The 24,110-nt window shown below is 51.5% G+C and overlaps 2 protein-coding genes across 3 annotated transcripts; both read left to right on the top strand.

Moving 5' to 3' along the window:
* The first annotated feature begins 1,378 nt into the window (after positions 1-1,378).
* Positions 1,379-10,605, top strand: AP2M1 (adaptor related protein complex 2 subunit mu 1). 2 transcript variants are annotated; one of them, XM_008705253.2, is made up of 12 exons: positions 1,380-1,531; positions 3,577-3,693; positions 5,562-5,827; positions 6,575-6,657; positions 7,060-7,065; positions 7,268-7,403; positions 7,493-7,634; positions 8,134-8,253; positions 8,360-8,495; positions 8,598-8,695; positions 9,240-9,351; positions 9,995-10,605. In XM_008705253.2, exons 2-12 carry the CDS (start codon positions 3,620-3,622, stop codon positions 10,127-10,129), a joined length of 1,308 nt encoding a protein of 435 aa, XP_008703475.1. In that variant the 5' UTR covers positions 1,380-1,531; positions 3,577-3,619; the 3' UTR covers positions 10,130-10,605. The 2 variants fall into 2 exon arrangements, with proteins under 2 accessions (XP_008703476.1, XP_008703475.1); XM_008705254.2 differs by lacking the exon at positions 7,060-7,065 and having other exon boundaries at positions 1,379-1,531.
* A 2,132-nt stretch (positions 10,606-12,737) lies between these two features.
* ABCF3 (ATP binding cassette subfamily F member 3) lies at positions 12,738-23,685 on the top strand. Its single transcript, XM_008705251.2, has 21 exons — positions 12,738-12,891; positions 13,121-13,268; positions 13,408-13,487; positions 14,001-14,047; positions 14,243-14,337; positions 14,439-14,561; positions 14,685-14,951; positions 15,261-15,341; positions 15,431-15,490; positions 15,588-15,644; positions 15,755-15,777; positions 15,881-15,936; positions 16,023-16,223; positions 16,321-16,397; positions 17,473-17,517; positions 17,596-17,728; positions 18,267-18,355; positions 18,448-18,539; positions 18,726-18,858; positions 18,985-19,072; positions 19,161-23,685. Exons 1-21 carry the CDS (start codon positions 12,819-12,821, stop codon positions 19,317-19,319), a joined length of 2,127 nt encoding a protein of 708 aa, XP_008703473.1. The 5' UTR covers positions 12,738-12,818; the 3' UTR covers positions 19,320-23,685.
* The last annotated feature ends 425 nt before the right edge of the window (positions 23,686-24,110 follow it).

Genomic DNA, 24,110 nt, shown 5'->3' with positions numbered 1-24,110 from the left:
TCTCCCCCTGCCTCTACTCTAATTCACAGGAGCATGGGATTTGGAGTCAGGTTGTTCTGGGTTTGAATCCCAGCTCTGCTACTTTTTGGTTTTGTGATAAGAGAGTTATTTAATCTCTCTGAGCCTCAATTCCCTCATATGTAAAATGACAATAATAATACCTACCTCACAGGGTTGTTGTGAGGATTTAAATTAGATATTGTACGAAAAGTGCCTAGCACAGTGCCTGGCACACAGTAGAATAGGTGCTCAATAAATGGTAGCTATTATTATTATTATTATTAATTATTTACTCTAAATTGGTAGGGTATTACTGAAGATAAAGCTTTTGGAAAGGTAGCAGTGAAGCTTTGAGTGCTCTGGTTCACGAATTAGAAATGCCTATGTTTGGTCACTCAATAGATTCACACTGTGACCACCATTTCAGGGAGGCCAGATCTTCATCCTGCCGCATCCTGGCTTGTAGCAGGAGGATGCTGGGACAGTAGGGTTTGCAACCAGGTTTGCCCTTTTTTGCCCTTCCTCGCATGATGGGCTTAGCAGCAGTGAAGGCAGCAGGGCATCTCTCCCTACAGAAAGAGAAGAGCTAACATTTTCTTTAGGTCCTGCAAAAGTCAAGCAGGCCTTTCATGTCTGAGGGTTTTCTCTGTCTCTTCTTCTCAGCCTGGTTGCGAAGGCTAACTCTGTCCATCAGAGAGGGGATTTCAAATTCTGTGTCCAGTTAAACTTGCCAATGGTTTTTTAAGCAACATATGTGCTGTCACTAGAAGGCACACAGGTCCTGGGCTCGAGAGGTCACATACATATGTACAGCTGGGATAGAACAGACATTCTTGAAAAACTTTGGCTAGTTTCTTACAAGCATTTGCCTCCTCGCTCCCTGCCCTTTTACTTGGGTCTTGATCCCTGGGAAACGGCTCATGTCTGGAACAAATATTTGATGAAAAACTCTTGGGAGAATCAGAGGTGGTGTTAGAAAGCAGGAAATTCAGTACAAACACTTCTGCCAAGTCGTGTGTGTGTAAAGTGAGCACAGCCAGTCCTCGGACTCCAGAGACGGAGAAGGCCTACAGCAATCTCAGGCTTAACAGATGGGCTTCAACAAACGGCATTAATCCTCTGAAGCTCTCCTAAACACTGAAATAGGAACAGGATGGACTGCAGACTACAATTCCCAGAATGCTCAGAGGGGAAAATGAAGTGAGTGTGGTGGCGTATGATGGGATGTGTATTTCGTGAAAGGCTGAATAAGGCCACTCCTATCCTAAGGCGCTCCTACCCCGCCGAAGGCCGTCGGTAGTTGTAGTTTTGCTAAACCTAGAAAGCTTAAAATTGTAAGCGAGACGGTTGAGGGGCCTGACGGGATATGTAGTCGGCGCCATCGCCGGATGCGCACGCGCAACTGTGTTCGGGGCGGGGCCGCGGCACTGCGGTGAAAGCCGAGGCAGCGGGCAGGCGAGCAGGGGGCGGGCGGACATCTTGGGATCTGGAGAGTGGCCGGGCGGGCCGAGCAGGGGGCCGCGAACACCAGGTAAGCTCGGGATCTGGCCAAGGGTGAGGGAGAACGCCTGCCCCGCTGCCCAGCTTTGCCCTTCCCTGCACTGCGCTACGCGGAAAACTGCCCACACCCGGGAGTGGCCTCAGCCTTCAGATCGGGAGGGAGCTGACGGCGGGGCGGGGGCGCCCGGGGCGCGGTTGCAGGACGGGCAAGGAGCGGCGCCCTCCACCTGACCCGTCCGGGCGCCTCCCGTGAGAGGGAGACTTACTGGAATCCTCCCAGAGTGGGGACGCCGCGCGGCGCCCCCCTCCCCTGGATCGTGACAACCCCCCTGCTCCTTGGCGCCTCCTCATCTCAGCGCAAGGACAATTCCCCTATCTCCTAGGACAGTGACACCCCCTTGTGCCGCCTCCTTGGACTGTGACAAGCCTCCCACCCTGCGGCACCCCCTCCCCCCAGTTGAGTGACACCCCGCGGCTTTTTCCTCAGGCCTGTGACAGCCGCCGCACCCCCGTGGAGCCATATTTTTCCCGCGACGTCTTCCTCCCCAGGGCGAAAAGCCCACCACCCGCTCATGCCTCTACGCTTGAACCCCAAAGCAAGTTACGCAGCCCCAGCTTTCCCTTATTCACCACTGTCAGTCTCTCCCTGCTGTTTTTCCTCTTCAAAGCCTTGACCTTTGCCACACTGGAAACTCCTTCCTCCAGATGTCCCCCCACATTCCCCCCTAGCCTGTTGCTGCTGCAGGCTCACCTGGAGTAGACCGCCTGGCTGTTTCTACCAGTCTTTCCCTTTAACTCAGTATTCCCTTCCTGTCCTGGGCCCCACCTCTGCTCCTCTGCTGCTCTGAGGTCCCTACCACTTTATACCTGTGAACTTGCTTCATTGCCCGGGGCTCTACCTCCATTTTGCATTTCTTCTCCCAGCGTCTTTGGGACTGAGGGGTGAAATGCGTCCACCACCACCACCTTGAGAGACCGCTCACTGAGTTTGGGAGACCCTGATGGCCACAGTAATAGGCTTTATTTTCCAGTTTAGAAAAGTCTGCTAAACTCCCTCTGCCCTGTGAAATTAATACCAGAGCTAATTCAGGAAATCTAGAACTAAATTAACCCTTTTTCTTCTTGCAAACAGTCTAAATTAGTTTGACCCAAATAATTTGGATAATTCACGTATTCCGCCCCTTGCTTATAGGTACTCAGGCCAGAAAGGAGTTATGTCATGGGTCTGGAATCATAGACTTTCAGCTGGATTGATTGATCTCTTCGTTTTATGAACCTATACCCTCACCCCCTTATTTTTATTGCATTTGGGAGCTGAGAGGGATCCTCCCTTTTTGAAAGGGAGGTGGTTAAAAATAACTAATAAGAAGCTTGGGTCATTGAAGTGTAGTCTGCCAGGGCTGGGGCCTTTCTACACTGCTCTTTTGCCTGCTTATCTGACTGCCTGGGATTGGTTGGAGCCACACTCCTGGGTCGGTGTCAGGGCCTAAGGCCTCCCTTCACTCCTCCCCATGCCCTGCACACGCTTTCCTGGAATGTTTAGACTTCTGTGAATTAGAGAGCCCGAGGTTCAGGCCCTGCTGTCTTCTCAGAAGGGTAGTAGAGCCTGAGAGACCGGGTGCTCCTAAAGCTGTGCCTGGGGGCCCCAGGCCTGAACCAAGTGGAGTAATTCCTACCGCCATTCCTGCAGCCGCAGGCAGGCCTTCACAGTGACTCACCGGCTAGAGCCTGGGTGAGAGTCTGCACAGGAAGGGGCCAAAAAGGATCCGTGCTGAGCTCAGCACTGTGAAGAGGGGGAGGGGGATACTCTCTGGGCTCAGCCCCAGAAAAGGGAGGGTCAAAATGGCCTTAGAATCCTGGGCCCAAGTCCCTCTCCATTTCTTTCTCCTTTCCAGTGTGGGATAAACAGGAACTGGAGCCTGGCTAAGGGGAGGGGCATGCCTGGGGAGGGCTTCAGGGTCACTTACTGGAGGGTTGAGTCAGGAAAAAAAGCCCAGCCAGTGACCTGCACAGCCCCACAGGGGATGTTGGCAGAGGTTCTCAGGCCTTCCCTTACCCTGCCTCCGCCTGTCTTAGGTCTGTTCTCAGAGCGATGGGCCTTGGAGACTGAGCTGCCGCCATGATTGGAGGCTTATTCATCTATAATCACAAGGGGGAGGTGCTCATCTCCCGGGTCTACCGAGATGACATCGGGTGAGTCCCCTGGCTGAGCCAGCTGTGCCCCCACCCTTCATCCCTCCTCCCCAGCATGCAGGACCAGGTCCGTTCCTACCAGAGACTTGACTTGGGCCACCCCCATCCCTCGCTGCATCCAAGAAGCTCAGCTAATACAGCCTGGTTCCCGTTAGGTCTGGTGGTATTGGCCTTGCAATAGGTGGGACCTGTGGAATGGTGTGGCCTCCACAGTCTTAGGAACTCTTGCCCTTGCTGCCTTCTGCTTCCCTTAGTGACAGACCTAGTTGCTGGAGATGAGTGCTTTTGCCCTGGCAGATTAATTCCTCCTTTGAGGAGGAGGGAGATCTTTTTCCGGGGGGTAAAGTTAGTGGCTGGGCTGGTGGTACTAGTCCATCTAAGTCTGGCTCTCAGAAGCCCTTCTCATGGTGAGAGCCTTCACTGGATTCTCTTGAAAGCCTCTCCAGGCTGCCAAATCCTCTCCCACTCCCTTTCTCAGGAGGAGGCAGGCTGCTGACTCAGCTGTTTTCAGTTCCTCTGGGCCACTCCTAGAAGAGAGGTTGTGAGCAAGCCTGAGGCACTCTCCGGGTCACTGAGGGAAGGGCAGGGAGGCCATGCGGCCCTTTCTGGCCTATCAGAGTAGACCTGGAAGAGCTCCTTGTTCTGGGTCCCTCACACCTTAACAAGGAGGCACGGCCTGCCTTCTCATTCTGCCCCACCCTGCATGCCACTGTTCTTTCCTGGGTGAGGGGACACATCCTAGCCTCAGCAGCTCTAATGACATTAGGCTCCTCTGGGTCATGCTGCCCTGTTTTTCTTCCTTTAAGAGCTTAGGATAGACAGTTACAGAATGGGCCTGCTGCAGTGCCCTAGCTCCTTGGCTCCCAGCTCTCTGGCTAGTGGGCTGGCCTGGCTTTTGCGGCTGTTTATCCATTGGCTGGTGGTGGGCATGAACTAGAGTTGTGGGAGTGCCTGGCTTGCCTGAACCTGGCTGGCTACACCTATCCGCACCCCCTCCTGCCCTGGATGGACCTGCTTAAGCCAGGGTACATACTGTCTTGCGTGCCTTGCTATGCTTTCCACCCCTTGCCTGTTGCTCGTCTGCTTCCACCTCATGGTGTGTGCTGCCCACCCCAGTGTGTTGTGTGTCTAATCCTCTCTCTCGTTGCTGTCACTCTCCTCTTCTTGCTGGCGTCATTTCTCTCATCCCATCTCATTGGCTGCCGTAGCAATAGGTAAGCAGCCTATCAAGCTGCCACCCAGGTACAGGTGGGTGGGGGGCCCTGCCCCCCATCATTGTTTTCTTCATCTGTTTTCAATTCCTGAACTTGTCCTGGAATTGGATCCCGGACAGGAATGAATGGCCCAGCTCCATGGCCCTTTGGTGCTTCTTCCTCGGTAGATTAGAGCCTTCTCTGAAGTCACGCTGGCTTTGTCTCACTTCTAGAAGAGCGAGGCCTCCCCACTGGTAGGATCACAAGTGGGAGAACTGAAGAAGAAGCAGGGTATCTTTCTCATTTGGGTGTGGAGCTTACTGAGAAGGTAGAGAGGTGGCAGCTGGGAAATTGGGGCCACGCCTGGGAGTCAGGAACATACCTCCTTAAGCCTGATGGACTGCACTTTATTAACACTACACCTGTCCCCCTGTCATTCCCACCTGACTTCCCTGTCTCTGGTGGCCTTCAGATACCAGCTCAGCTCTGGCTCTCCTCCCATGCCTCTGCTGGGAGCCACAAGGGAACTGCCCCAGTGGTTCAGACATTGGCTTCAGGATATGTGTCAGACTTAAGCAGTGAAGGGGGGGAAAGATTGTTAGCAGCTGTGGTTGATCCCCATGGAATGAGGTTTGACGGGGTGCTGAGCAGCCCCTGTGTACCCTTTTCCCTCAGGAGGAATGCAGTGGATGCCTTTCGGGTCAATGTTATCCACGCCCGGCAGCAGGTGCGCAGTCCCGTCACCAACATCGCTCGCACCAGTTTCTTCCATGTTAAGCGGTCCAACATCTGGTTGGCAGCTGTCACCAAGCAGAATGTCAATGCTGCCATGGTCTTCGAATTCCTCTATAAGATGTGTGACGTAATGGCTGCTTACTTTGGCAAGATCAGCGAGGAGAACATCAAGAACAATTTTGTGCTCATATATGAGCTGCTGGATGGTGAGGCTGGCAGGGCGGTGGGCCTAGGGTGGGGATGGACCTGACAGGGCCTAGCCTGGAGGTAGGAGCACGTGTGAGGTTCCCTCCAGTGTCCTGTAAACTTTCTTTTCCTGACTGTCTGGTCTTTTGAGCCTTGAAAAGGCCAGTCTAAATTCAGCCCTAAAGGCTGCTCTGAAGTAGAACACAGAAATAGGCTAGCGAGTGGAGGTGGGGAGAAGGGGAGGAGGACCAAAAGATATTTCAGGGGGCTAGGAACCTAACTGTGGGGCTTGGTAGCTGGGCTTCCTGCAGCTAAGCACATTTCCCTCTTACCTTTGTGGTTTGGGCCTTAGTTCACTGACCTTCCAGCTTTCTATCTCAACAGCTGCCTCAGAGCCTGAAGGAGGGTGAGATATTACCAACTTCTGGGGTTGCATTATCTCTGTTCCTCTGTAGGGTATGATTTAAAGGAACAGAGTCTTTCTACCTTCCCAGAATCTGTTTTTTAAGGACTCAGTGCTTCTTGATCTCTCACCCATTGGCCACGAGATTCTTCTGGTTTTCTCTGTGAAAACATCTGACGTTTTAACTTTGTTCTCTTATGAAGCACAAATCCCAGTAAATGATACAAAACTAGAGGACATTGCTGCAGATGATCCCATACTCTTCTAGAGCTGTGTTGGCCAGATATGTCCAGGCCAGAGGAGGGATCGGACTGAGGAAGCCTTCAGTTTTTTCCAGGAGTTGATGGTTCCCTTCCTTTTGCAGAGATCCTGGACTTTGGCTATCCACAGAATTCAGAGACAGGCGCACTGAAAACCTTCATCACTCAGCAGGGTATCAAGAGCCAGGTATTCAGTGGGACAGCCACAGCAAGCCCCCCCCCCCCCCCCCCCCCCCCCCCCCCGCCTTGTCCCAGCAGACTCAAGAGCCCACCTCTGACAGGAAGTGCTGACCTGAGCCCTCTACCACGATTGCAGGCCTGTTCTGCTGTATGTGGCCCTCCACCCTAGGAGCAGCCGACTCAGCATCTCTGTTACTGGGAATACAGTTCAAGCAGTTTCCTTCTGCACTGGGGGAAGGAAGGGTGTGGGCTGCCCTGGAGGCCTGGTGTTCCTCAGGAGGAGAGAGCGTGGGCCCTCCTCTAGGACCCAGGCCTTATAGCTGCCTTCTCCTTCTTTTCTGCCTGCCTCTTCCCGTCTGTGCTCCCCTACTGCTTCCTGTGGGCATCACATTGGCCCTTTGGCCTCCAGCATCAGGTAAGCTGTTCCCCCAGCTTCCACCTTTGCAGCTTTGCTCCAGTTTTCTTCAGGCCCTGCTGCATGAAGCTTATGGGGAGGATGAGTTACAGGGTGGGGACTAAAAGGGAAGGGGAGTGAGAGTGGAGTGGGGATAGAGACAGGATCATTGAAGGTGGAGAAGAATGAGGCCATTAGTGTTTTTCTCTGTCCCTCCACATAGACAAAAGAAGAGCAATCCCAGATCACCAGCCAGGTGACCGGGCAGATTGGATGGCGGCGGGAGGGCATCAAGTATCGCCGGAATGAGCTCTTCTTGGATGTGCTGGAGAGTGTGAACCTCCTCATGTCCCCCCAGGGTGAGAGCCCTCTCGTGATGAAGCTGGAGGGGCAGGGGCAGGGCAGGATTCTCATTCTAACTCAGATGTCCCCATGTATCTATCACCAGGGCAGGTGCTGAGCGCGCATGTGTCAGGCCGGGTGGTGATGAAGAGCTACCTGAGTGGCATGCCTGAGTGCAAGTTTGGGATGAATGACAAGATTGTCATTGAGAAGCAAGGCAAAGGCACAGCTGATGAAACAAGCAAGAGGTGCCTGAGCAGGGTTGCTGGTGGGAGAGGGTGGACCTTGGAGGGCTGAGCAGGGCTTGGTCTGTCACAGGTTCTTTTGAGATATCATTTCTGCAGTAATGCAGATTCCCTCTTCCCAAGGGTGTGCTTGCCTGGTTGCTCTTGACATCTGTGCTTACAAGAGATGAGAGAATTGTCCTCATCTTACTTGAAGAGATGGCCCCTTTGTTTGATCCCCAGGGCCGAGACTCTTTTATACATATGATGGCCTCTGTCCAGTGTGCCTGAAACCTCTGGGTCCTAAGCAGCAAAGTTCTGCTGAGGTGATGAGCTTGCAAAGCTCCCACTCACCCCTAAGTCAGCATCAGAGACCCCTGAGTCAAAAAGCTGCATTCTGGTAGTTTTCCACAGTCTGTAGTTCAGGCCTCACTCAGCCTTTGGGGGTGCGATAGTCTCCCAGTCCAACTCTCTCCTGCCACTCTTCTGTACCAACGAGGAGACCTTCTGCCCCTGCTCACAGTGGGAAGCAATCAATTGCCATCGATGACTGCACCTTCCACCAGTGTGTGCGACTCAGCAAGTTTGACTCTGAACGCAGCATCAGCTTCATCCCACCAGATGGAGAGTTTGAGCTAATGAGGTGCCATTGGGGTGTGAGGAGGCAGGGGGTGCTGCTGGCCAAGAGAGATGGGGGAGAGGGAGGAGGACAGGCTCTTTTGTGCCAACCTTGCTCCCTACTCCTAAAGGTATCGTACCACCAAGGACATCATCCTTCCTTTCCGGGTGATCCCACTAGTGCGAGAAGTGGGACGCACCAAGCTGGAGGTCAAGGTGGTCATCAAGTCTAATTTCAAGCCCTCGTTACTGGCTCAGAAGATTGAGGTGAGAACAAGGGACTTGGGAAGGAGGAAACACTGTCTCCAGGTGTAGAGGCAGCTGATGTCAGGGTTTGACCGAGCTCCCTGACAGGTGTATCACTTCTAGGTGAGGATCCCAACCCCGCTGAACACAAGCGGGGTACAGGTGATCTGCATGAAGGGGAAGGCCAAGTACAAGGCCAGTGAAAACGCCATCGTGTGGAAGTGAGTCTCCTTCACAAAGCCACTGCAGGGCTCAAGATGCCTTGGTGTACCCTCTTTTAAGTTTTACCTTCATTCTCTTGAGAGAGAGAGAGAGAGAGAGAGAGAGTGTGTGTGTGTGTGTGTGTGTGTGTGTGTGTTGGGGGGGCGCCTGTTTCTTCAGGAGCCTCTGCTTGTGCTGTCACCCCTATACCTCTGTATGAGTGTGCACATGCCTGCACCTGGGTGCATGCATGCATTTATTATCAAAATGCTTTCATGTTTTTCCCTGTTTGCCCTTGTAATATTTCTGTGGAATAGCGAGCAGGGGATAGCATGCCTGTGTATCTAAGCTGAAACTGCAGCCCACAGTGCTAAAGGAATAGCAGACCCAAGGTTCCATAACAAGTGGTTATCAGGGTCTTCCCCATACTTTTTGTCCTGGCATCTCCCACAAGCTCTTCAGTTCTCTTCCCCCCCCCCCAATCCCTCCAAAAAAGCACCCTCCACCTTGAAACTCCTCCAAGCTATCAGGGGCACTTGCTGCTTATTGCCCCTCTGTTCCCAGGATCAAGCGCATGGCAGGCATGAAGGAATCGCAGATCAGCGCAGAGATTGAACTTCTGCCCACCAATGACAAGAAGAAATGGGCTCGACCCCCCATTTCCATGAACTTTGAGGTATGGCAAAGGAAGGGCCTAGAGCTGTGGCAGGGTGTGCTAAGAAAGGTCTTAGGATTGTTCAGGTCAACTTCTGCACCTTACTACCTGCAGATGAGACCTAGAGAGGGGAAGTGACTTTTAATTCATACACCCATTCCTTCCGCCTTCAGGCCTTACTAGAAATTACTATTCACGCTGATAAAAATCTTTGATTTCTTAAGCTGTCATAAAACAATTTTTTGGAAAAATTTAGATTGCTTGAATGCCAAATTATTTACAGACAGGAGAATGGGCTGACTTTGCTTTGTGCATGTTAGACATATAATTTTCTCCACCTTATTTTTTAAGCCCATAATATTGAGCAGGATAAGTTCTACAGTGGGTCTTTGGTTGCTGCCTCCTGCTGATTAAAGGAATTGATTCAAGTTATCACAGGCAGGGCCTGACTTCAAACCCAGGTGATTATTAGTTACTGTTGGATATGCCTTTCTATAGTAACCTCTTAAGAAGACCCTTCTTAAGCTTCCCCAGCTTCTTTCAGGACCCCAATCATTGAAACACCTGTAATAGAGATGAAGTAGGTCAGGGCTACAGAACTTCCCAGAGGAGAGCAGCTGTGAGTGGAAGACTACACTCCTAACTGGAGCTGTCCCTTGCCCAGGTGCCATTCGCACCCTCTGGCCTCAAGGTGCGCTACTTGAAGGTGTTTGAACCGAAGCTGAACTACAGCGACCATGATGTCATCAAATGGGTGCGCTACATTGGCCGCAGCGGCATTTATGAGACCCGCTGCTAGCTGCCTAGTAGCAGCTAGCCTGCCTCCCCACCCGCCCTTTTCCACAGGTCTGGGTGCCCTGGGCCACCACACTTCAGTGTCTCCTCCCTCCTGCTTTGCTGCCTTCCCTTTGCACCAGCCCCTGAGTCTAGGTCTGGACCAACCACATTGCGAGCGGGACTGGTGGAGCAGTCCCTGGGCTCCCTGGGCAGGGTGGTTTTTGGGACTCCTACTCCACCATCCATCTGTCTGCCCTGGCCCAGTGCCAGGCTCTGTGTTCTGTGACCAAAGCCAGGTGGGCTCCCTCTCCTCCCCTCCCCTGTGGCCACATCTCTCTGGAGTGGGAGGGTTGGCTGCCCCTCACCTCGGAGCTCCCCCAAAGGCCAGTAACGGATCCCCAGCCCTCAATCCCTACTCTGCTTTGGGATAGTGTGAGCTTCATTTTGTACACGTGTGACTTTGTCCAGTTATAAACCCAATAAACTCTGTAGAGCGGAGTTGCTAAGTGTTAATGCGGGAGATGGATGGGGAGGGGGACTGATGGGATTGCTCTTCGCAAATCTCACGCGGCCTGCTATGAGTAGAATTTTATATGCTGAACTCTCTTAAGGCTCTTTTCTTGTCTTGTGTCGATTGTTAGGCCCTTCAAGGTTATCCAAGCCCTTATCCTTACTGGTGTTATCCCAGGTCTCCTGTCTCCCCAAAACACAACCTCAAGGGCAAGCACCTCCACCTAGTCTCAGTTCCCTGAGGGTAGAGATTCTATCCCTAATTCACTTTCACCTTTAGGTAGGTAGTTTCTAATTAGCAGAGATTAAGCAAGGTTTACATTTGGATTTTCCCGCCATCCTGAGAAACTGATCTCTCAAAAATGTCCTCTTCCCAATTACCCAGGCTTCCCAAACATTGGTGAATGGGTGATAAAAGGAATTCTCTTTTCTGTAACTTCCCCTCTCCAAAGAATCTTGTGATAAGCTTGTCCTTGAGGGGACTGTTCCATACCCTGCTGGTGTGTTGGAGCAGATAAAAGCACATTTGCCCTCACCATCTTTCTCTTGTTTGGCTTCAGCCATTTTAAAGATAAAAAAAAATCTATTAGAGAAAATTTCAAATATAAACAGAAGTATCAAGATACAATGAACCTTCATGTCCTATCATTCAGCTTTAACAATTATCAACTCATGGCCAGTTCCTTAGTATCTCATGATTTGTGTTCACACTTAATCCAAGAGTCCTGTGAAATTGTTTACAACTTGTATCTGGATCTAAACAAGGTCCATTGTGGTCTGTGAATGCTATTTTTTGAGAGGGGGCGGGGAGTGGGAAAGGGGCAGAGGGAGAGGGAGAGAATCTTAATCAGGCTCCTCACCCAGCATAGAGTACAATGTGGGGCTGTCTCATGACCCTGAGATCACCACCAGAGACGAAATCAAGAGTCCGGCACTTAACCAACTGAGCCACGCAGGCACCCCTCACTTTTTAAAACCTATAAACAGGTTCTCTCTCAGCTCTTACAATGTTGTTGAAGAAGCCATCGTTTGTAGTTTCCCCATCAGAATTCCTCTTTCCATCTCTTGCCTATAAAGTGGTTGTTAGATCTAGTAGCTTAGCTTTTTTAAACTTTTTTTTTTTTTTAAGTTTTATTTGTGTAATTTCTACACCTAACGTGGGGCTCAGACTCGGGACCCTGAGATCGAGTTGCATGCTCCTCTGACTGAGCCAGTCAGGTGCCCCAGTTTTTTAAACTTTAGTTGGATGGATCCTTCTCCATGGCAAAAGGATAGTGGATCTTAGGTGAAAATCTTAGAGCTAAGTTGGAAGAATACTCACTTTAAATGTAAAGCAGTAGCATAATTTGGGGGAAATTCCTAACTTAAAGAGGGAATCAGTGAAAGTAGCTTTATACACTCATTTAGGGAGCTTCCAGGTGTAGAGAAGTCTGGGGTGTGTAGGTAGAGAATAAATGCCAATGAATTTGCATGGGCCTATCTCATTTTCTTGCCCTTTGGCGGTAAGTGAGCTTGTGCCCTAGGGTGATGTTAGGACCCAGTGGGCACAGTTCGCAGAGGTATGCTGACCTGTCAGAGGCGAGAGAACTAACACTAGCCACCAGGTCAATACAACAAGCCCGTAGGTCATGGGGACCAGAACAAAACCTGTGGGCCGCGGAGAACTGTGCAGGGAGCTTCTGAGAGCTCAGGGACCGAGCATGAATCAGCAAAGCTCCCGGCGGCCTCCAAAATGGACCTGGCTGGGCGCGCTGAGACAGACGCGCCTCAAGAGAACACAGAATCTAGCGAGGCCCGTGTGCTTTATCAACCGCCCGTCTCTTGGGAGGTTCCCATCCGCGGGACCATCGGTGCCTCGTGCCCTGATAAACCGCGAGCGCCCCTGTACTCTGCCGCCGCCGCCTCTCGGAGCTCCACCTCCCAGAAGGCAGCGAGAACCGCACATGTGGCCAGTTTTTCAGCGGAAACGGCGTTGCGCAAGCGCAGAGAGAGCAGCTCGAACGTAGGCTCTGAGCGGCGCTTGCGCACGGTTCCTCCAGCCCCGTTCACCCGGTCCACCGGGTTCCGGGCACCCTGTGCCTTTCTTACGTCACCACTACGCATGCGCTTTGGAAGGAGGGGCGAGCTTTTGGGAGACCGGCAGGAGGCGCGTCTTGGCTGCGGTCTAACGGCGCCTGCGCGGACGGGAGCCCGACTGGAACATGGCGACTTGCGCTGAAATCCTGCGGAGCGAGTTCCCCGAAATTGACGGACAGGTCTTCGACTACGTGACGGGTGAGCCGAACCGAATCTGCGCGCTGGGGAGGCCAAAATGGAAGTCACTGGGAGAAAGACTAAGGGAGGGCAGTGCCGGGGACCGCTGCTAGGCCTCTCCTCTGCGTGACCTCTTGTCCCGAGGGCCAGTTAGGTCTGAAGCCCGGAGTGGGGCCGTATTTCGGTGACTAAAACTGCTTGTATGTCTACCCTACCCGGTATCTTCCTCGACCTGCCACGCCCGGCCCAGGCGTCTTGCACAGCGGCAGCGCGGACTTCGAGTCTGTGGATGACCTGGTGGAAGCGGTGGGCGAACTGTTGCAGGAGGTGTCCGGGGACAGCAAGGATGACGCGGGCATCAGGGCTGTGTGCCAGCGCATGTACAACACTCTGCGCCTGTACGTGCCAGGGTAGGGGGATTCGTGAGGGCGATGGGAGGGCGGACGGTAGGGAGACAAGATGTAAGGGAAGAAGGTCGGGTGGACGTAGAGCTTTTGTATTCAATTCCTAACTCTGCGCTTTCTTCCTACCCTCAAGGGATGAGCCGCAGACCCAGGGAAACAGCCAGGTGCTACTAGACGCCCCCATCCAGTTGTCAAAGATAACAGAAAACTACGGTGAGAGCGAGGGAAGATTGAACTAGCTGTTCTCTGCCCTTGTCTCAGCCTCCACCACCCATCCAGCCAGCCTTCCCCTGGAGCCCAGGACTCCTGGTACCCCTTTTCAACAGAACAGGGATGTAGAAGCTAGTTGATGTCTTTGCTGACAGCAAAAGAGGCCACTGATGAAGAGAGTAGGGTTGGAGAGTTTTCCAAGCTCCTAGGTAGGGTAGGAAGCTTATGGGCCTTAGAGCTGGACAGACTTGGGTTTACTTACCAGTTTTGTGACTTTCTATTCAACTGCATGAGCTTGTAGGAGTTGCTTATCTGCCTCAGTGTCTGTATTCTTAATCTGCGAAGTGTTTTTTGGTTTGGGTTTTGGTTGAAATTATGGGGAGGATGATAGCTGTTTCTGGGATTGTGAGGCTTTCCTTTAAATGTCTGTGTCTGTGTCTGGTTCATATTAGTTACTCAAAATGTTAGTTTCCCTTCCCTCAGGGAGAAGGTGACTGCTTTTCTTATCGCTTACAGACTGTGGCACCAAACTTCCAGGACTGCTAAAGAGGGAACAGTCCTCGGTGAGGAGGAGAAAGAAAGGGAGGGGGCTGTGTCTGTGGTGGGGGTGGAAGTGGACTGTCTTTAAATATTGGAGGATTTTTCTGGGGGTTTCTGATTATGTCTTTCACTGAAACCAGGGTAACTCAAGATGTTCTTTTGGGGGCTCCTTTGTGAGCCTGCAACCTAGGCTGAAATAGTTGTGTTTGGACTTTTAGACAGTGAATGCAAAGAAGCTAGAGAAGGCTGAGGCTCGACTGAAGGCAAAGCAGGAGAGGCGCTCAGAGAAGGACACACTCAAGACCAGCCCTCTGTGAGTTTAGCAAGAAGGGCTGAGAAGAGACTAGAGCAGTCTCTATTGGGATGGAAGGGTGGCCGGGAGTGCTCCAAGCCATTCATTTCTCCCTTTGAAAGAGTCTTGGAAGAGGCATCAGCCAGCCAGGCAGGCAGCAGAAAGGAGAGTCGATTGGAATCATCTGGCAAGAACAAATCGTATGATGTGCGAATTGAGAACTTCGATGTGTCTTTTGGCGATAGGTGAGGGAATGGCAGTGGGGAGGGGTAACGTTTTTCTTTTTCCAATTAAAGGAGAATTTGGATAGATGAAATGGGGCTTAAAATAACATTAGGTTTTTTGTGGTTAAATTTGCTGTATTAGAGCAGCACCCTTTGTCTTCTTCCTACTACCCCTGCAGGGGGCCGCCGCTACGGGCTGGTGGGTCGCAATGGGCTGGGGAAGACGACGCTCCTGAAGATGTTGGCTACTCGGAGCCTGCGAGTTCCAGCCCACATTTCCCTGCTGCACGTGGAGCAGGAGGTTGCTGGAGATGACACCCCTGCCCTGCAGAGTGTGCTAGAGAGTGACACCATGAGAGAGGACCTTCTGCAGAGGGAACGGGAGCTCAGCGCCCAGATTGCTGCTGGCAGGTAGGGCTCCAGATGGGGAATATCCAGAAGCCGGGGTTCTTCAGAGAGTGCCTGTTGTACTGCCACAATCCGTAACTCGCATGCTCATCCTAGGAAGCAGCCGAGCTTGAAACTTGGCACCGTGGAGCTGTAAAGCCCTGTTCCTTCCACAGTGCCCACTGCCCTCACTGGCTTGAACAGGTGCTTCCTGTAGTCTGTTCCTGTCCTGGCAACAAGGCAGCCAGTGGCCCGCTCTCCAACTGCATAGAGTACAGGGCATTCCCCCTAGACTGCCGCCATTCAGGCTGAGTGCTCTTCTTCCCACTCCAGGGCTGAGGGCTCAGAAGCTGCACAGTTGGCAGAAATATATGCCAAATTGGAGGAAATTGAGGCTGACAAGGCACCTGCCAGGTATTTAAAATTCCCCTTCCCTTCTTCAGATTTCACCTTTCCCTTCTGTCACCTGTTTCAACCAGGTTCTTCAATTTCTTCACTTCTAGGGCATCAGTCATTCTTGCTGGGCTTGGCTTTACCCCTAAAATGCAGCAGCAGCCCACCCGGTGAGTGGCCCTTGCCATTCTTGGCTCTGAACACTCTGGCTCTGCCTCTGCCTGTCCTGGTGAACACCTACCCCTGATGTGATTTCTGTTTCTTTAGGGAGTTCTCAGGTGGTTGGAGGATGAGACTGGCCCTGGCCCGGGCTCTGTTTGCTAGGTGAGTCTCCTGGGCCTGTGTACGGATACTGTGGAGGATGGGCCTTGGCTCATGGGAGGTCACGAGCTGCTGACCTAAAACCTCAAGGCTTACATTCTTCTTTTCTATAGGCCAGATCTTCTGCTGTTAGATGGTGAGTTTGAAATGGGGCACCCTGACTTTGGGGTGGGGAAGGATGGCAACATCCAGGTTCTGTAGCTCTTTAATCCCAAATGTATCCTCCCCCACTTTTCCAGAACCCACAAACATGCTGGATGTAAGGGCCATCCTGTGGCTGGAGAATTACTTGCAAGTGAGTGCCTATAGATGTTAGAGTAGGTCTAGGGGTGGAAGTTGACTACTCTCCCAAACTGGGCCTGCCATCCTGTGACCCCTCAGACATGGCCCTCTACAATCCTGGTCGTCTCCCACGACCGCAACTTCCTGAATGCCATAGCCACAGACATCATCCACCTGCACAGCCAGCGACTAGATGGCTACCGGGGAGACTTTGAGACCTTCATCAAGAGCAAGCAGGAGCGGCTCCTCAACCAGCAGCGTGAATATGAGGCACAACAGCAGTATCGCCAGCATATCCAGGTATGGGGACAGGCAGGGCTGGGGCCCCCATCCCGTGGGAATCAGAGTTGGCAGGAGTGAGGGAACCTGACCAGTGCCTACACTCCTTCACCCACAGGTTTTCATTGACCGATTTCGCTACAATGCCAACAGAGCCTCTCAAGTGCAGAGTAAACTTAAGATGCTGGAGAAGCTGTGAGTACAGTGCCTTTGACCGGGCCCTGACTCCTAGTCTCTTGATTTCTTCCCTTATTTTGCAGGCCACCCCTTGCCCTCCCATTCTAGATCTCCCCTTTTCTAGAAACCAGCTTTAGTCTCCATCAGGAAAGCAGAGCATTCGATACTGATGTTGAGAATTAGTCTTGTTCCCCACAGGCCTAGGCAACCACTAATTTACTTTCTCTAATCTGTTTGCTTATTCTGGACATTCCATATAAATGGAACTCTATAATGTGATGTTTTGTGCCTGGTTTATTTCACCTAGCATAATGTTTTTGAGGTTCTTTCATGTTGTAGCACATATTGGTACTTCCTTTCTTTTTATGGTCGGATAGTATTTCATTGTAAGGACATACACTATTTTGTCCATTGCTTTATCAGTCGAGGGATATTGGAAGATTCCTCTATTTTGGCTCTTATGAATAACAGTGCTATGAATATTTGTGTACAAATTTCCGCCTAGACATATATTTTCTATTCTCTGGGGTATATACCTCAAAGTGGAATTGCTGGGTTACAAGATAATTTTATGTTTACCTTTTGGAGGAACTGCCAAACTGTTTTCTAAAGCAGCCGTACCATTTTATATTTCAACCAGCAATGTACGAGGGTTCCAATTTCTCCACATCCTTTCCCACACTTATTATCTGTTTTTTTAATTTTAGCCAGCCTAGTGGGCGTGGGTTTGATTTGCGTTTCTGAAATGACTAATGATGTTGAACATTGTAGGCTTAATCTTAAACCAGCTTTTCTAGAGGTGCTGGTGGGGAGGGGTAGGGAGGAAAGCCTAAAATCAAAGGCCTAGGTTTTTGTGCTGTTGAAATATTTATCACGGTATCTTAACTGGTAGGCTGAAAACCTACAAAAAGGATAACCCTATTTTTGAGCATATAGTGAACTAGAAGAAGGTATTCTAAAATAAGAATGTAGTCTGGATGGTGGGAGTACAAGCTTTTCCTAGGTTTTCTCTGAACATATATTACTTCTGTAATAAGAACAAATAAAGTTAGTTTTTAAAGCCATAAATCTAGTCTGCCCCCTCTCTCCTCAGACCAGAGCTGAAACCTGTGGACAAGGAGTTGGAGGTGGTGATGAAGTGAGTGTTGGGCCGAGAGGCTGGTGGGGAGCTTGTGTTTCTGGCTGCTCCCATGTTCCTCACCACCACCTCCTGCAGGTTCCCCGATGGGTTTGAGAAGTTCTCACCGCCAATTCTGCAACTAGATGAGGTGGATTTCTACTATGATCCTAAGCACGTCATCTTCAGCCGTCTCTCCGTCTCTGCTGATCTCGAGTCCCGCATTTGTGTGGTATGGTTGCTGTTTCTCGGTTCCGTGAGCTGGGACTCTGCCACCCCAGCACGTGGTGTGGATTGGCCCAGATCCTCCGGCTGCAAAGGGAAGTGGTATGCAGGAGCAGGAGTTGGCCTGGGCCAAGGACTTTGCTCTACTTCCCTGCAGAGATAGAAAGCCTGGTTGTGGTATTTTCTGAATACATAGAGCAAGACTTCATCTTCCTAGGCTCAGATCTGAGTTTTCTCAAACCACGGAACAGGGAGCAATTCGGGTGAGATTTCAGGGCTTGACTCTTCCATTTGCTAGCTTAGTTACTAAGTGGAGCTATCAGCCACCTCAGTCGGGTCTTGGGAGGATTAAATGCCCTGCACGTAGTAGGTATTCAGCTGTCAGTTCCCTTTACGTCTTTACTAGCTCCTTTGTTTTTCTGTACAGTTCCTTAATATTTTTTTTAGTTGTTGAAGGAGTCATTGGTCAGAACCAATTCTCATTTCCTTTGCTTCTGTGTTCTACACATGTCCGCTCTTCAGCGTTCTTGTGGTTCTTTTTACAGGTTGGGGAGAACGGGGCTGGGAAGTCTACCATGCTGAAGCTGCTTATGGGGGACCTGGCACCTGTGCGGGGCATCCGGCACGCTCACAGGTAAAGCCCCCAGGCCCCAACGACTCTGTAGCTACACTCCTTGATGGGCACTGCCTTCCACCCCGTCTCTCCACCTTTGTTTCTGCCTGTAGGAATCTGAAGATTGGCTACTTCAGCCAGCACCACGTGGAGCAGCTAGACCTGAACGTCAGTGCTGTGGAACTGCTGGCCCGCAAGTTTCCCGGTACCTCAGGGATTTGAGTTGAGAAAAGAGGTGACCCCTACAGCTAGGCCTATCTTGGGTGGGGTGCTGAGCAACGAGCCCTGAGTCTGGGTATAAGGACATGGGCTTTTGGAGGTATGGCTGAGGGGAGGGTGAAGGGAGGGAGTTAGGTCAAGAACCCACTTGATGAGGTGAGGCCTGTTCCAGGGCGGCCTGAGGAGGAGTATCGTCACCAGCTGGGCCGGTACGGCATCTCTGGAGAACTGGCTGTGCGTCCTGTTGCCAGCTTATCTGGAGGCCAGAAGAGCCGGGTAGCCTTTGCTCAGATGACCATGCCCTGGTGAGCTCTTGCCTTCTTCTCTCCCCATCTCTTCCAGTAGTAAATGTTTGTCTTGTCTTCATATCAGGGGAGTTCGTTTTCTCCCAGCCCCCATAACTGCCTACCTCCCTGGGTACTGCCTTCCAGCCCCAACTTCTACATTCTGGATGAACCCACAAACCACCTGGATATGGAGACGATTGAGGCTCTGGGCCGTGCTCTCAACAATTTCAGGGTGAGTGTGCCTTCAGGCTACCCACTCCTCCCCAAGCCTCAGCACCTCTTTGGCCCCCCTAAGTGCTTCCCGGTCTCCTCTCTTTCAGGGTGGTGTGATTTTGGTGTCCCATGATGAGCGCTTCATCCGGTTGGTGTGCCGGGAGTTGTGGGTGTGCGAAGGCGGTGGCGTCACCCGGGTCGAGGGGGGGTTTGACCAGTACCGTGCCCTTCTCCAGGAACAGTTCCGCCGTGAGGGCTTTCTCTAGGGCCACCAGGCTGAGGACTGTGCCCAGGAAATGGACTGGTCTCTCAGACCCCTGGGCCACCATGTAGGCAACCATCTCCAGGCCACGGACTTCCCCTGACTTTGGGGACAGCCTTATTTCCAAATCTCCTTTTGACTGGAGCATCCTCTGCACAGCCCAGGGAGCCCCATCTAAGTGTCTGTGAGGACTGGTCTTCAAGGGAAGGAGTGGGAGGTGCCCTCTGGTTATAGATCCCCCCACCCCTGCCCCGGCTCTGACTGGGCCCCAGGTGGCTGCTGTGTAAATTAAATTTCCCCCTGCATCTCCCTGGCCTCATCTCTGCTGCTCCCTGGCAGGGCTGCAGTGCTTGTCCACTGTTAGGGGGTGTGGGCTCTGTGGTTTGGGATTTTTGTAACACTTGTATCAATCATGCAGATGAAGCCATGGCAGCATGAGTCTTGTCTCTGGAAGGGGAGAGGTCATTAAAGCCGCTGGGGCTCAGAGGTCACCTGCCTGACTTCGGGTGGGCCGAGCTGGTGGACTCGAGGGCAACGTCGTACATCCCTGGAGTGCTATTCCCCATAGCCCAGGCTCAGCCTCCACTGAAGGGGGTTTGGTTTCTGCTGCCTCAGCCCCACTGCTTGTGGGAATGAACTGATGCTATAACCTGGCCTCCAACATGGTTTGTCAACTGCTCAGTCCAGTGGTCTTGACTTAGGTTCGCCCTGCTTCTCTGATCTAGACCCTCAGATGGAGCTGAAGAGAAACCAAGAAACTATCTTTGTCCCCATTTTGCTTGGGTGGTTTCATGTTCTTTATTTTCCCTCGAACCATGTAGGGGGGCCGGGGAAGTAGGGAATTGAGAATGGGCTTGAATGGGAAGAAACAGCACTTTGTTTTCAGTTGAAGCGATCTTGGAGAGGAGATGTTTAACAGAGGTTGTATGACTTAAAATATTGTTTCTTGAGGACTCAGCTGCTATATGTAATTGTTAGAAGACACTAAAATAGGAACCTTGCATTCCTGAAAGACAATGGAGACACCAAGAGTCCACAGAAGGAACTTGCTGGCCTCGTGGAGAATTGTAGTCCTAGAGCTCAACCTAGGATTCTTAGCCCCTGAGGCTATTGTGTGTAGGTAGCTGGAGGAAAGAGCCTGTTTTGGAGGAAAGGAGGATAAAGACAGGAACGCTCTGTTTACTACAGAACAGGTGCTGATGGACACAGGAAGCTGGCCAAGGGGCCACTTGTCAGCCAGCCTCCTCAGCCTCCCTCCCTCTCAGAAGGACAGCCATGTCTGTGGCCATGCGCACCCTCGAAGTCCTGAGAGCCTTCTCACAGCCCCTCCCAAACTCCCACCTCAGGCCTGCAGGTGGGCCAGTTGGGGGCCATCTAGGGTAGTCTCCACACATGCCTGTTTGCCGGGCTCTCGGCCCGTTCACCCCTCAGTAACTCGCCAATCCTGATAGGAGGAGTCCTCAACTCGTCAGTCAGTGAAAATGCAGCTGAAGGGCTGTGACACAGAGTCTGCTGCTCCGGCAGTGGTTTTGTGTGCAGAGAGCACAGGCCTTGGAGTTGGGCCTGAGATCAACTCCCAGCAACATCACTGGTAATCGAGGGAGCCGCCAACATGAGCTGGGTAACCACAGCAAATCGCTAAACCTTGTGGAACACCTTCCTCCTCGGTTTCTTTATAGGATTGTTGTGCGGATTAGCTGGCAAGCACGTGATGCATAAGCACTCGAAGTGATTCTTGGGTGACCGGTCTGTGATTTGAAGACTATATTTGAGGAAAGAGGTAAATTTTCTCTTGAGTGACTCCCAAACTCCAGTTTGGGCTCAAAGGAAGGAAAACTTTTTAAGTAGCTCAGGCTGCTTTCTGGGAGTGAGTTTTCCGTCTCAGACTGTTCAGCCCTGCCAGGATCTGGAGAAGGGCTCTCTCGAAGAGCACTGGTTAGCCTCTGGGTCGGCTTCCAATTTTATGATTCCATGAAAGAAATGTGAAGAGCTTTTGTGTATGACAATAATAAGCCTATGCTGCGGGACTTCCGAAAGGTAGGAAGAATGAATTGTAGCAGCTGAGAAAGAGCCCACAGTAAGTGTGTAGAGTGAACTTCTGGAAATCAGGGGAGGGCAGTTGGCAAAAGATGGCTGTCTTGAGGGATGGAAAATGTCGGCCAAGTCACCCAGCTCCATCTTAGCACAGAACAGGGAGAGGAAGGTGACACAAAAGACTGCCGCTGATCACTCCAGGTAACCCATCATGGCAGCCACCCCTTTCATGCTGTGGAGACCCTCTCTAACTCCAACCACTGGGAACCTGGCTGATCCTTCCACAGCTGCTGGTGCTGGAGCTGCCCTGGCCCCGTCAGGTCTTTAAACCAGTCCAGAGCTGGCGGGGTTGAAAGGCCTCAGTCTGCAGGGTCTTCATGAAATCCTGGCCTCCCTGCTTCTGCTGGCCTTCCCACACTCACCAATGCCTTCTCAGTCCCTGCTTCTGCTGGTTGGTTCCCAGTGGACCAGGGTGCGACGGGTCTCTGTACCAATCTGCCTGCCGCTCAGAGATGCCAGTCACAGAATTATTTATTCCAATGTGCTATTGCTTTCTTGAGATTTGTTCGATGTAGACTTTCTGCTAAGCTCTCACTAATTTCCAGGTAAACTTTAGCACAGAATAGGAGAGAAGGTGCCTTTTACCCTGTCTGGCCATGCCCCAGCCTGATCTGTCATTTTGGAACAGAACGTCCTACTAGGAGCTGCTCCCCAGGCCTGTTCTGGTCCAACCACAGATACAAACCAAACAACACCCCGATAGCATCAGAGCACCGTGCCTCAGCCTGAGCGTGCAGACTGGATGACAGCCTCTGGGAGGCACCTGGCGGGGTGGGTCCATAATCTGACTGCAGGGCTGCGAAGGTTTTTCAAAGCTGGAGCAATGGACTCCGCTTCAACCCCACGCTCCTCCAAGTGGATTTCCCGGCACTGTGCTGCCCCATGAGAAGCTGCGTGCAGTTAAGATCGTAGTTCCCAGGTTGCCTGGATATCCTTGAATGGCTTCCTCTTTTTTGCATCTTCTGTGCATCTTCTAAGCTCAATTAAAATGCTTCGTAAGTGAATATTTGGGGAAAACTGATGTGAAAAAAAGTAGAGAACAACATTGGAGGAGGAGAGAGCAGAGGCAAGGAGACCAGCAGAGAGGCCCTGACTAAAATCCAGCCCTAAGGACATGGGGTCAGGCTGCTGGAGGCGGAGGTGTGACCCGGGAGGGTGGTGTGCAGACTCAGCAAGAGGTTTTGAGCTCTGCACAAATGAGGGAGGGCTTCTTTTTCTTGGCCTGAGTCTTGAAATAAGTGAAATGAAATGAAAGCTTTCGGACACCAAGACTTTAAAAAGGGATCCTTTTAAACCTCCCCTTGTTCAACACCATGCTAAGGCAATCATAACGGTTCATATTTATTGGGGTCTTTTGTAACAGGTACCATTGTAAGTGCTTTGCTTGCACTAAATCAGTCCTCACAACCCTGCAAACTGGCACAGTCATTATCGCCATTTTACAGATGAGGAACTGGAGTTGACAGTGGGTGTCAGGGCAGGATTCAGGCCAGGCTGGCTCGAGACCTCAGCTCTTAAGTGCTACATAGCTGCCACTTAGCTCCTACTGTGACAGGCTGAATGGTCCTTAATTCCAACACTTAAAACTCATCATTAATTGCGTGGGGCAGGAGAGGGGTGAGGTTGGAACAAGCTTCTCTCAGGAGGGCAAGCTGATGAGTGGGAGTACCTGGCACGGGCTGACATGTTAGGTGCTCAGTGAATCGTTAAGTGATCCGAAAACACGCGGTATAGGGAGGAGTCTCCCTTGGGGTGGGTTAGCCCCACTCTGCCACTGAGGGCATCTTGGGCAAGTCAACCTCTCCTGAGTACATTCTCCTTACCCACAAAATGGGCATAATGCAGTTTGTCCTGCCTGCTTCTTTGAATGGATTAATTGAAACAAGGTCTTGTATAAACTGAATAAATTTTTTCATAAACTGTAAAGTGCTGTGGATCCAAAGGGTATCATTTCATAGGAGAACTGATTTGGCAGCAGCCTAGAGCCTCTTCTGGAGATACAGAATCAGACCTGAGCACCCTAACGCTCAGGGCCATCATCAAGATGTCACCCCGGGAGGGCCACCCCACAGCCCTCCTTGCCTGCTGCGCCAGGCTTCAGAGAGCGCGTGTGCGGGCGTGCCGCCTGAGCCTGCCTAGCGCCCGCCGACTTGCACGGGGTTGGGCAGAAATCGCCGTGTAATTGCAGCCCATTATAATGTGTGTACGTCATGCCCTGTTGGTAATTCTAGGTTTCTGTTTTCTTTATGTTAAATAAATAGGTGGTTTGAAAGTGATTCCTGCTTTACTGTATATAGAGAGACCTTTGAAACCCTAAATTAGAGTACATGAATGTTTGTCAGCCGACACTACAGCATTTTTAACCCTGAGGAATGCTTCACAAATGTTCCTTTTGGTCTTGTCCTCCCACTAATCTTGTGTTAAGGGGCTCTTGCTGAGTTATTCCCATTTTACAGAACAGGAGCTTGAAGCAGAAAGATGTTGTGTCTTGCTCGGGTTCAGATACCTGTTTTTGTATGCAGAGGGGCCGAGAACCAAGGTATGTGGGTTTCCAGCCTCGCCACATCTCTCCAGATCGCTGTTCTCACTTTGTTCCACAGCTCTTTGTACAATGGGTGACATTCTCCAGAGCACGCTCAGGGTCAGGAGCCCTTCTGACCTCGGAAGTATTTGAACCTGGGAGGAAGGTAAAAGACTATGA

Source organism: Ursus maritimus, unplaced genomic scaffold (genome assembly GCF_017311325.1).
Source record: "Ursus maritimus isolate PB19 unplaced genomic scaffold, ASM1731132v1 scaffold_4, whole genome shotgun sequence".
In the NCBI taxonomy this organism is placed as follows: Eukaryota; Metazoa; Chordata; class Mammalia; order Carnivora; family Ursidae; genus Ursus; species Ursus maritimus.
The sequence above is the reverse complement of the archived record's forward strand: the minus strand, read 5'-3'. Positions and strand labels throughout refer to the sequence as shown.

Excerpts from the sequence above, each read along its gene's own strand:
- AP2M1 (XM_008705253.2), top strand. The coding sequence starts at position 3,620 with ATGATTGGAGGCTTATTCATCTATAATCACAAGGGGGAGGTGCTCATC. Across the intron at positions 7,404-7,492 it reads CCTCCTCATGTCCCCCCAGG|GGCAGGTGCTGAGCGCGCAT; the intron begins GTGAGAGCCCTC and ends ATCTATCACCAG. Across the intron at positions 7,635-8,133 it reads GCTGATGAAACAAGCAAGAG|TGGGAAGCAATCAATTGCCA; the intron begins GTGCCTGAGCAG and ends CCCTGCTCACAG.
- ABCF3 (XM_008705251.2), top strand. The coding sequence starts at position 12,819 with ATGGCGACTTGCGCTGAAATCCTGCGGAGCGAGTTCCCCGAAATTGAC. Across the intron at positions 13,269-13,407 it reads ATGTACAACACTCTGCGCCT|GGATGAGCCGCAGACCCAGG; the intron begins GTACGTGCCAGG and ends CCTACCCTCAAG. Across the intron at positions 15,645-15,754 it reads GCCCGGGCTCTGTTTGCTAG|GCCAGATCTTCTGCTGTTAG; the intron begins GTGAGTCTCCTG and ends TCTTTTCTATAG.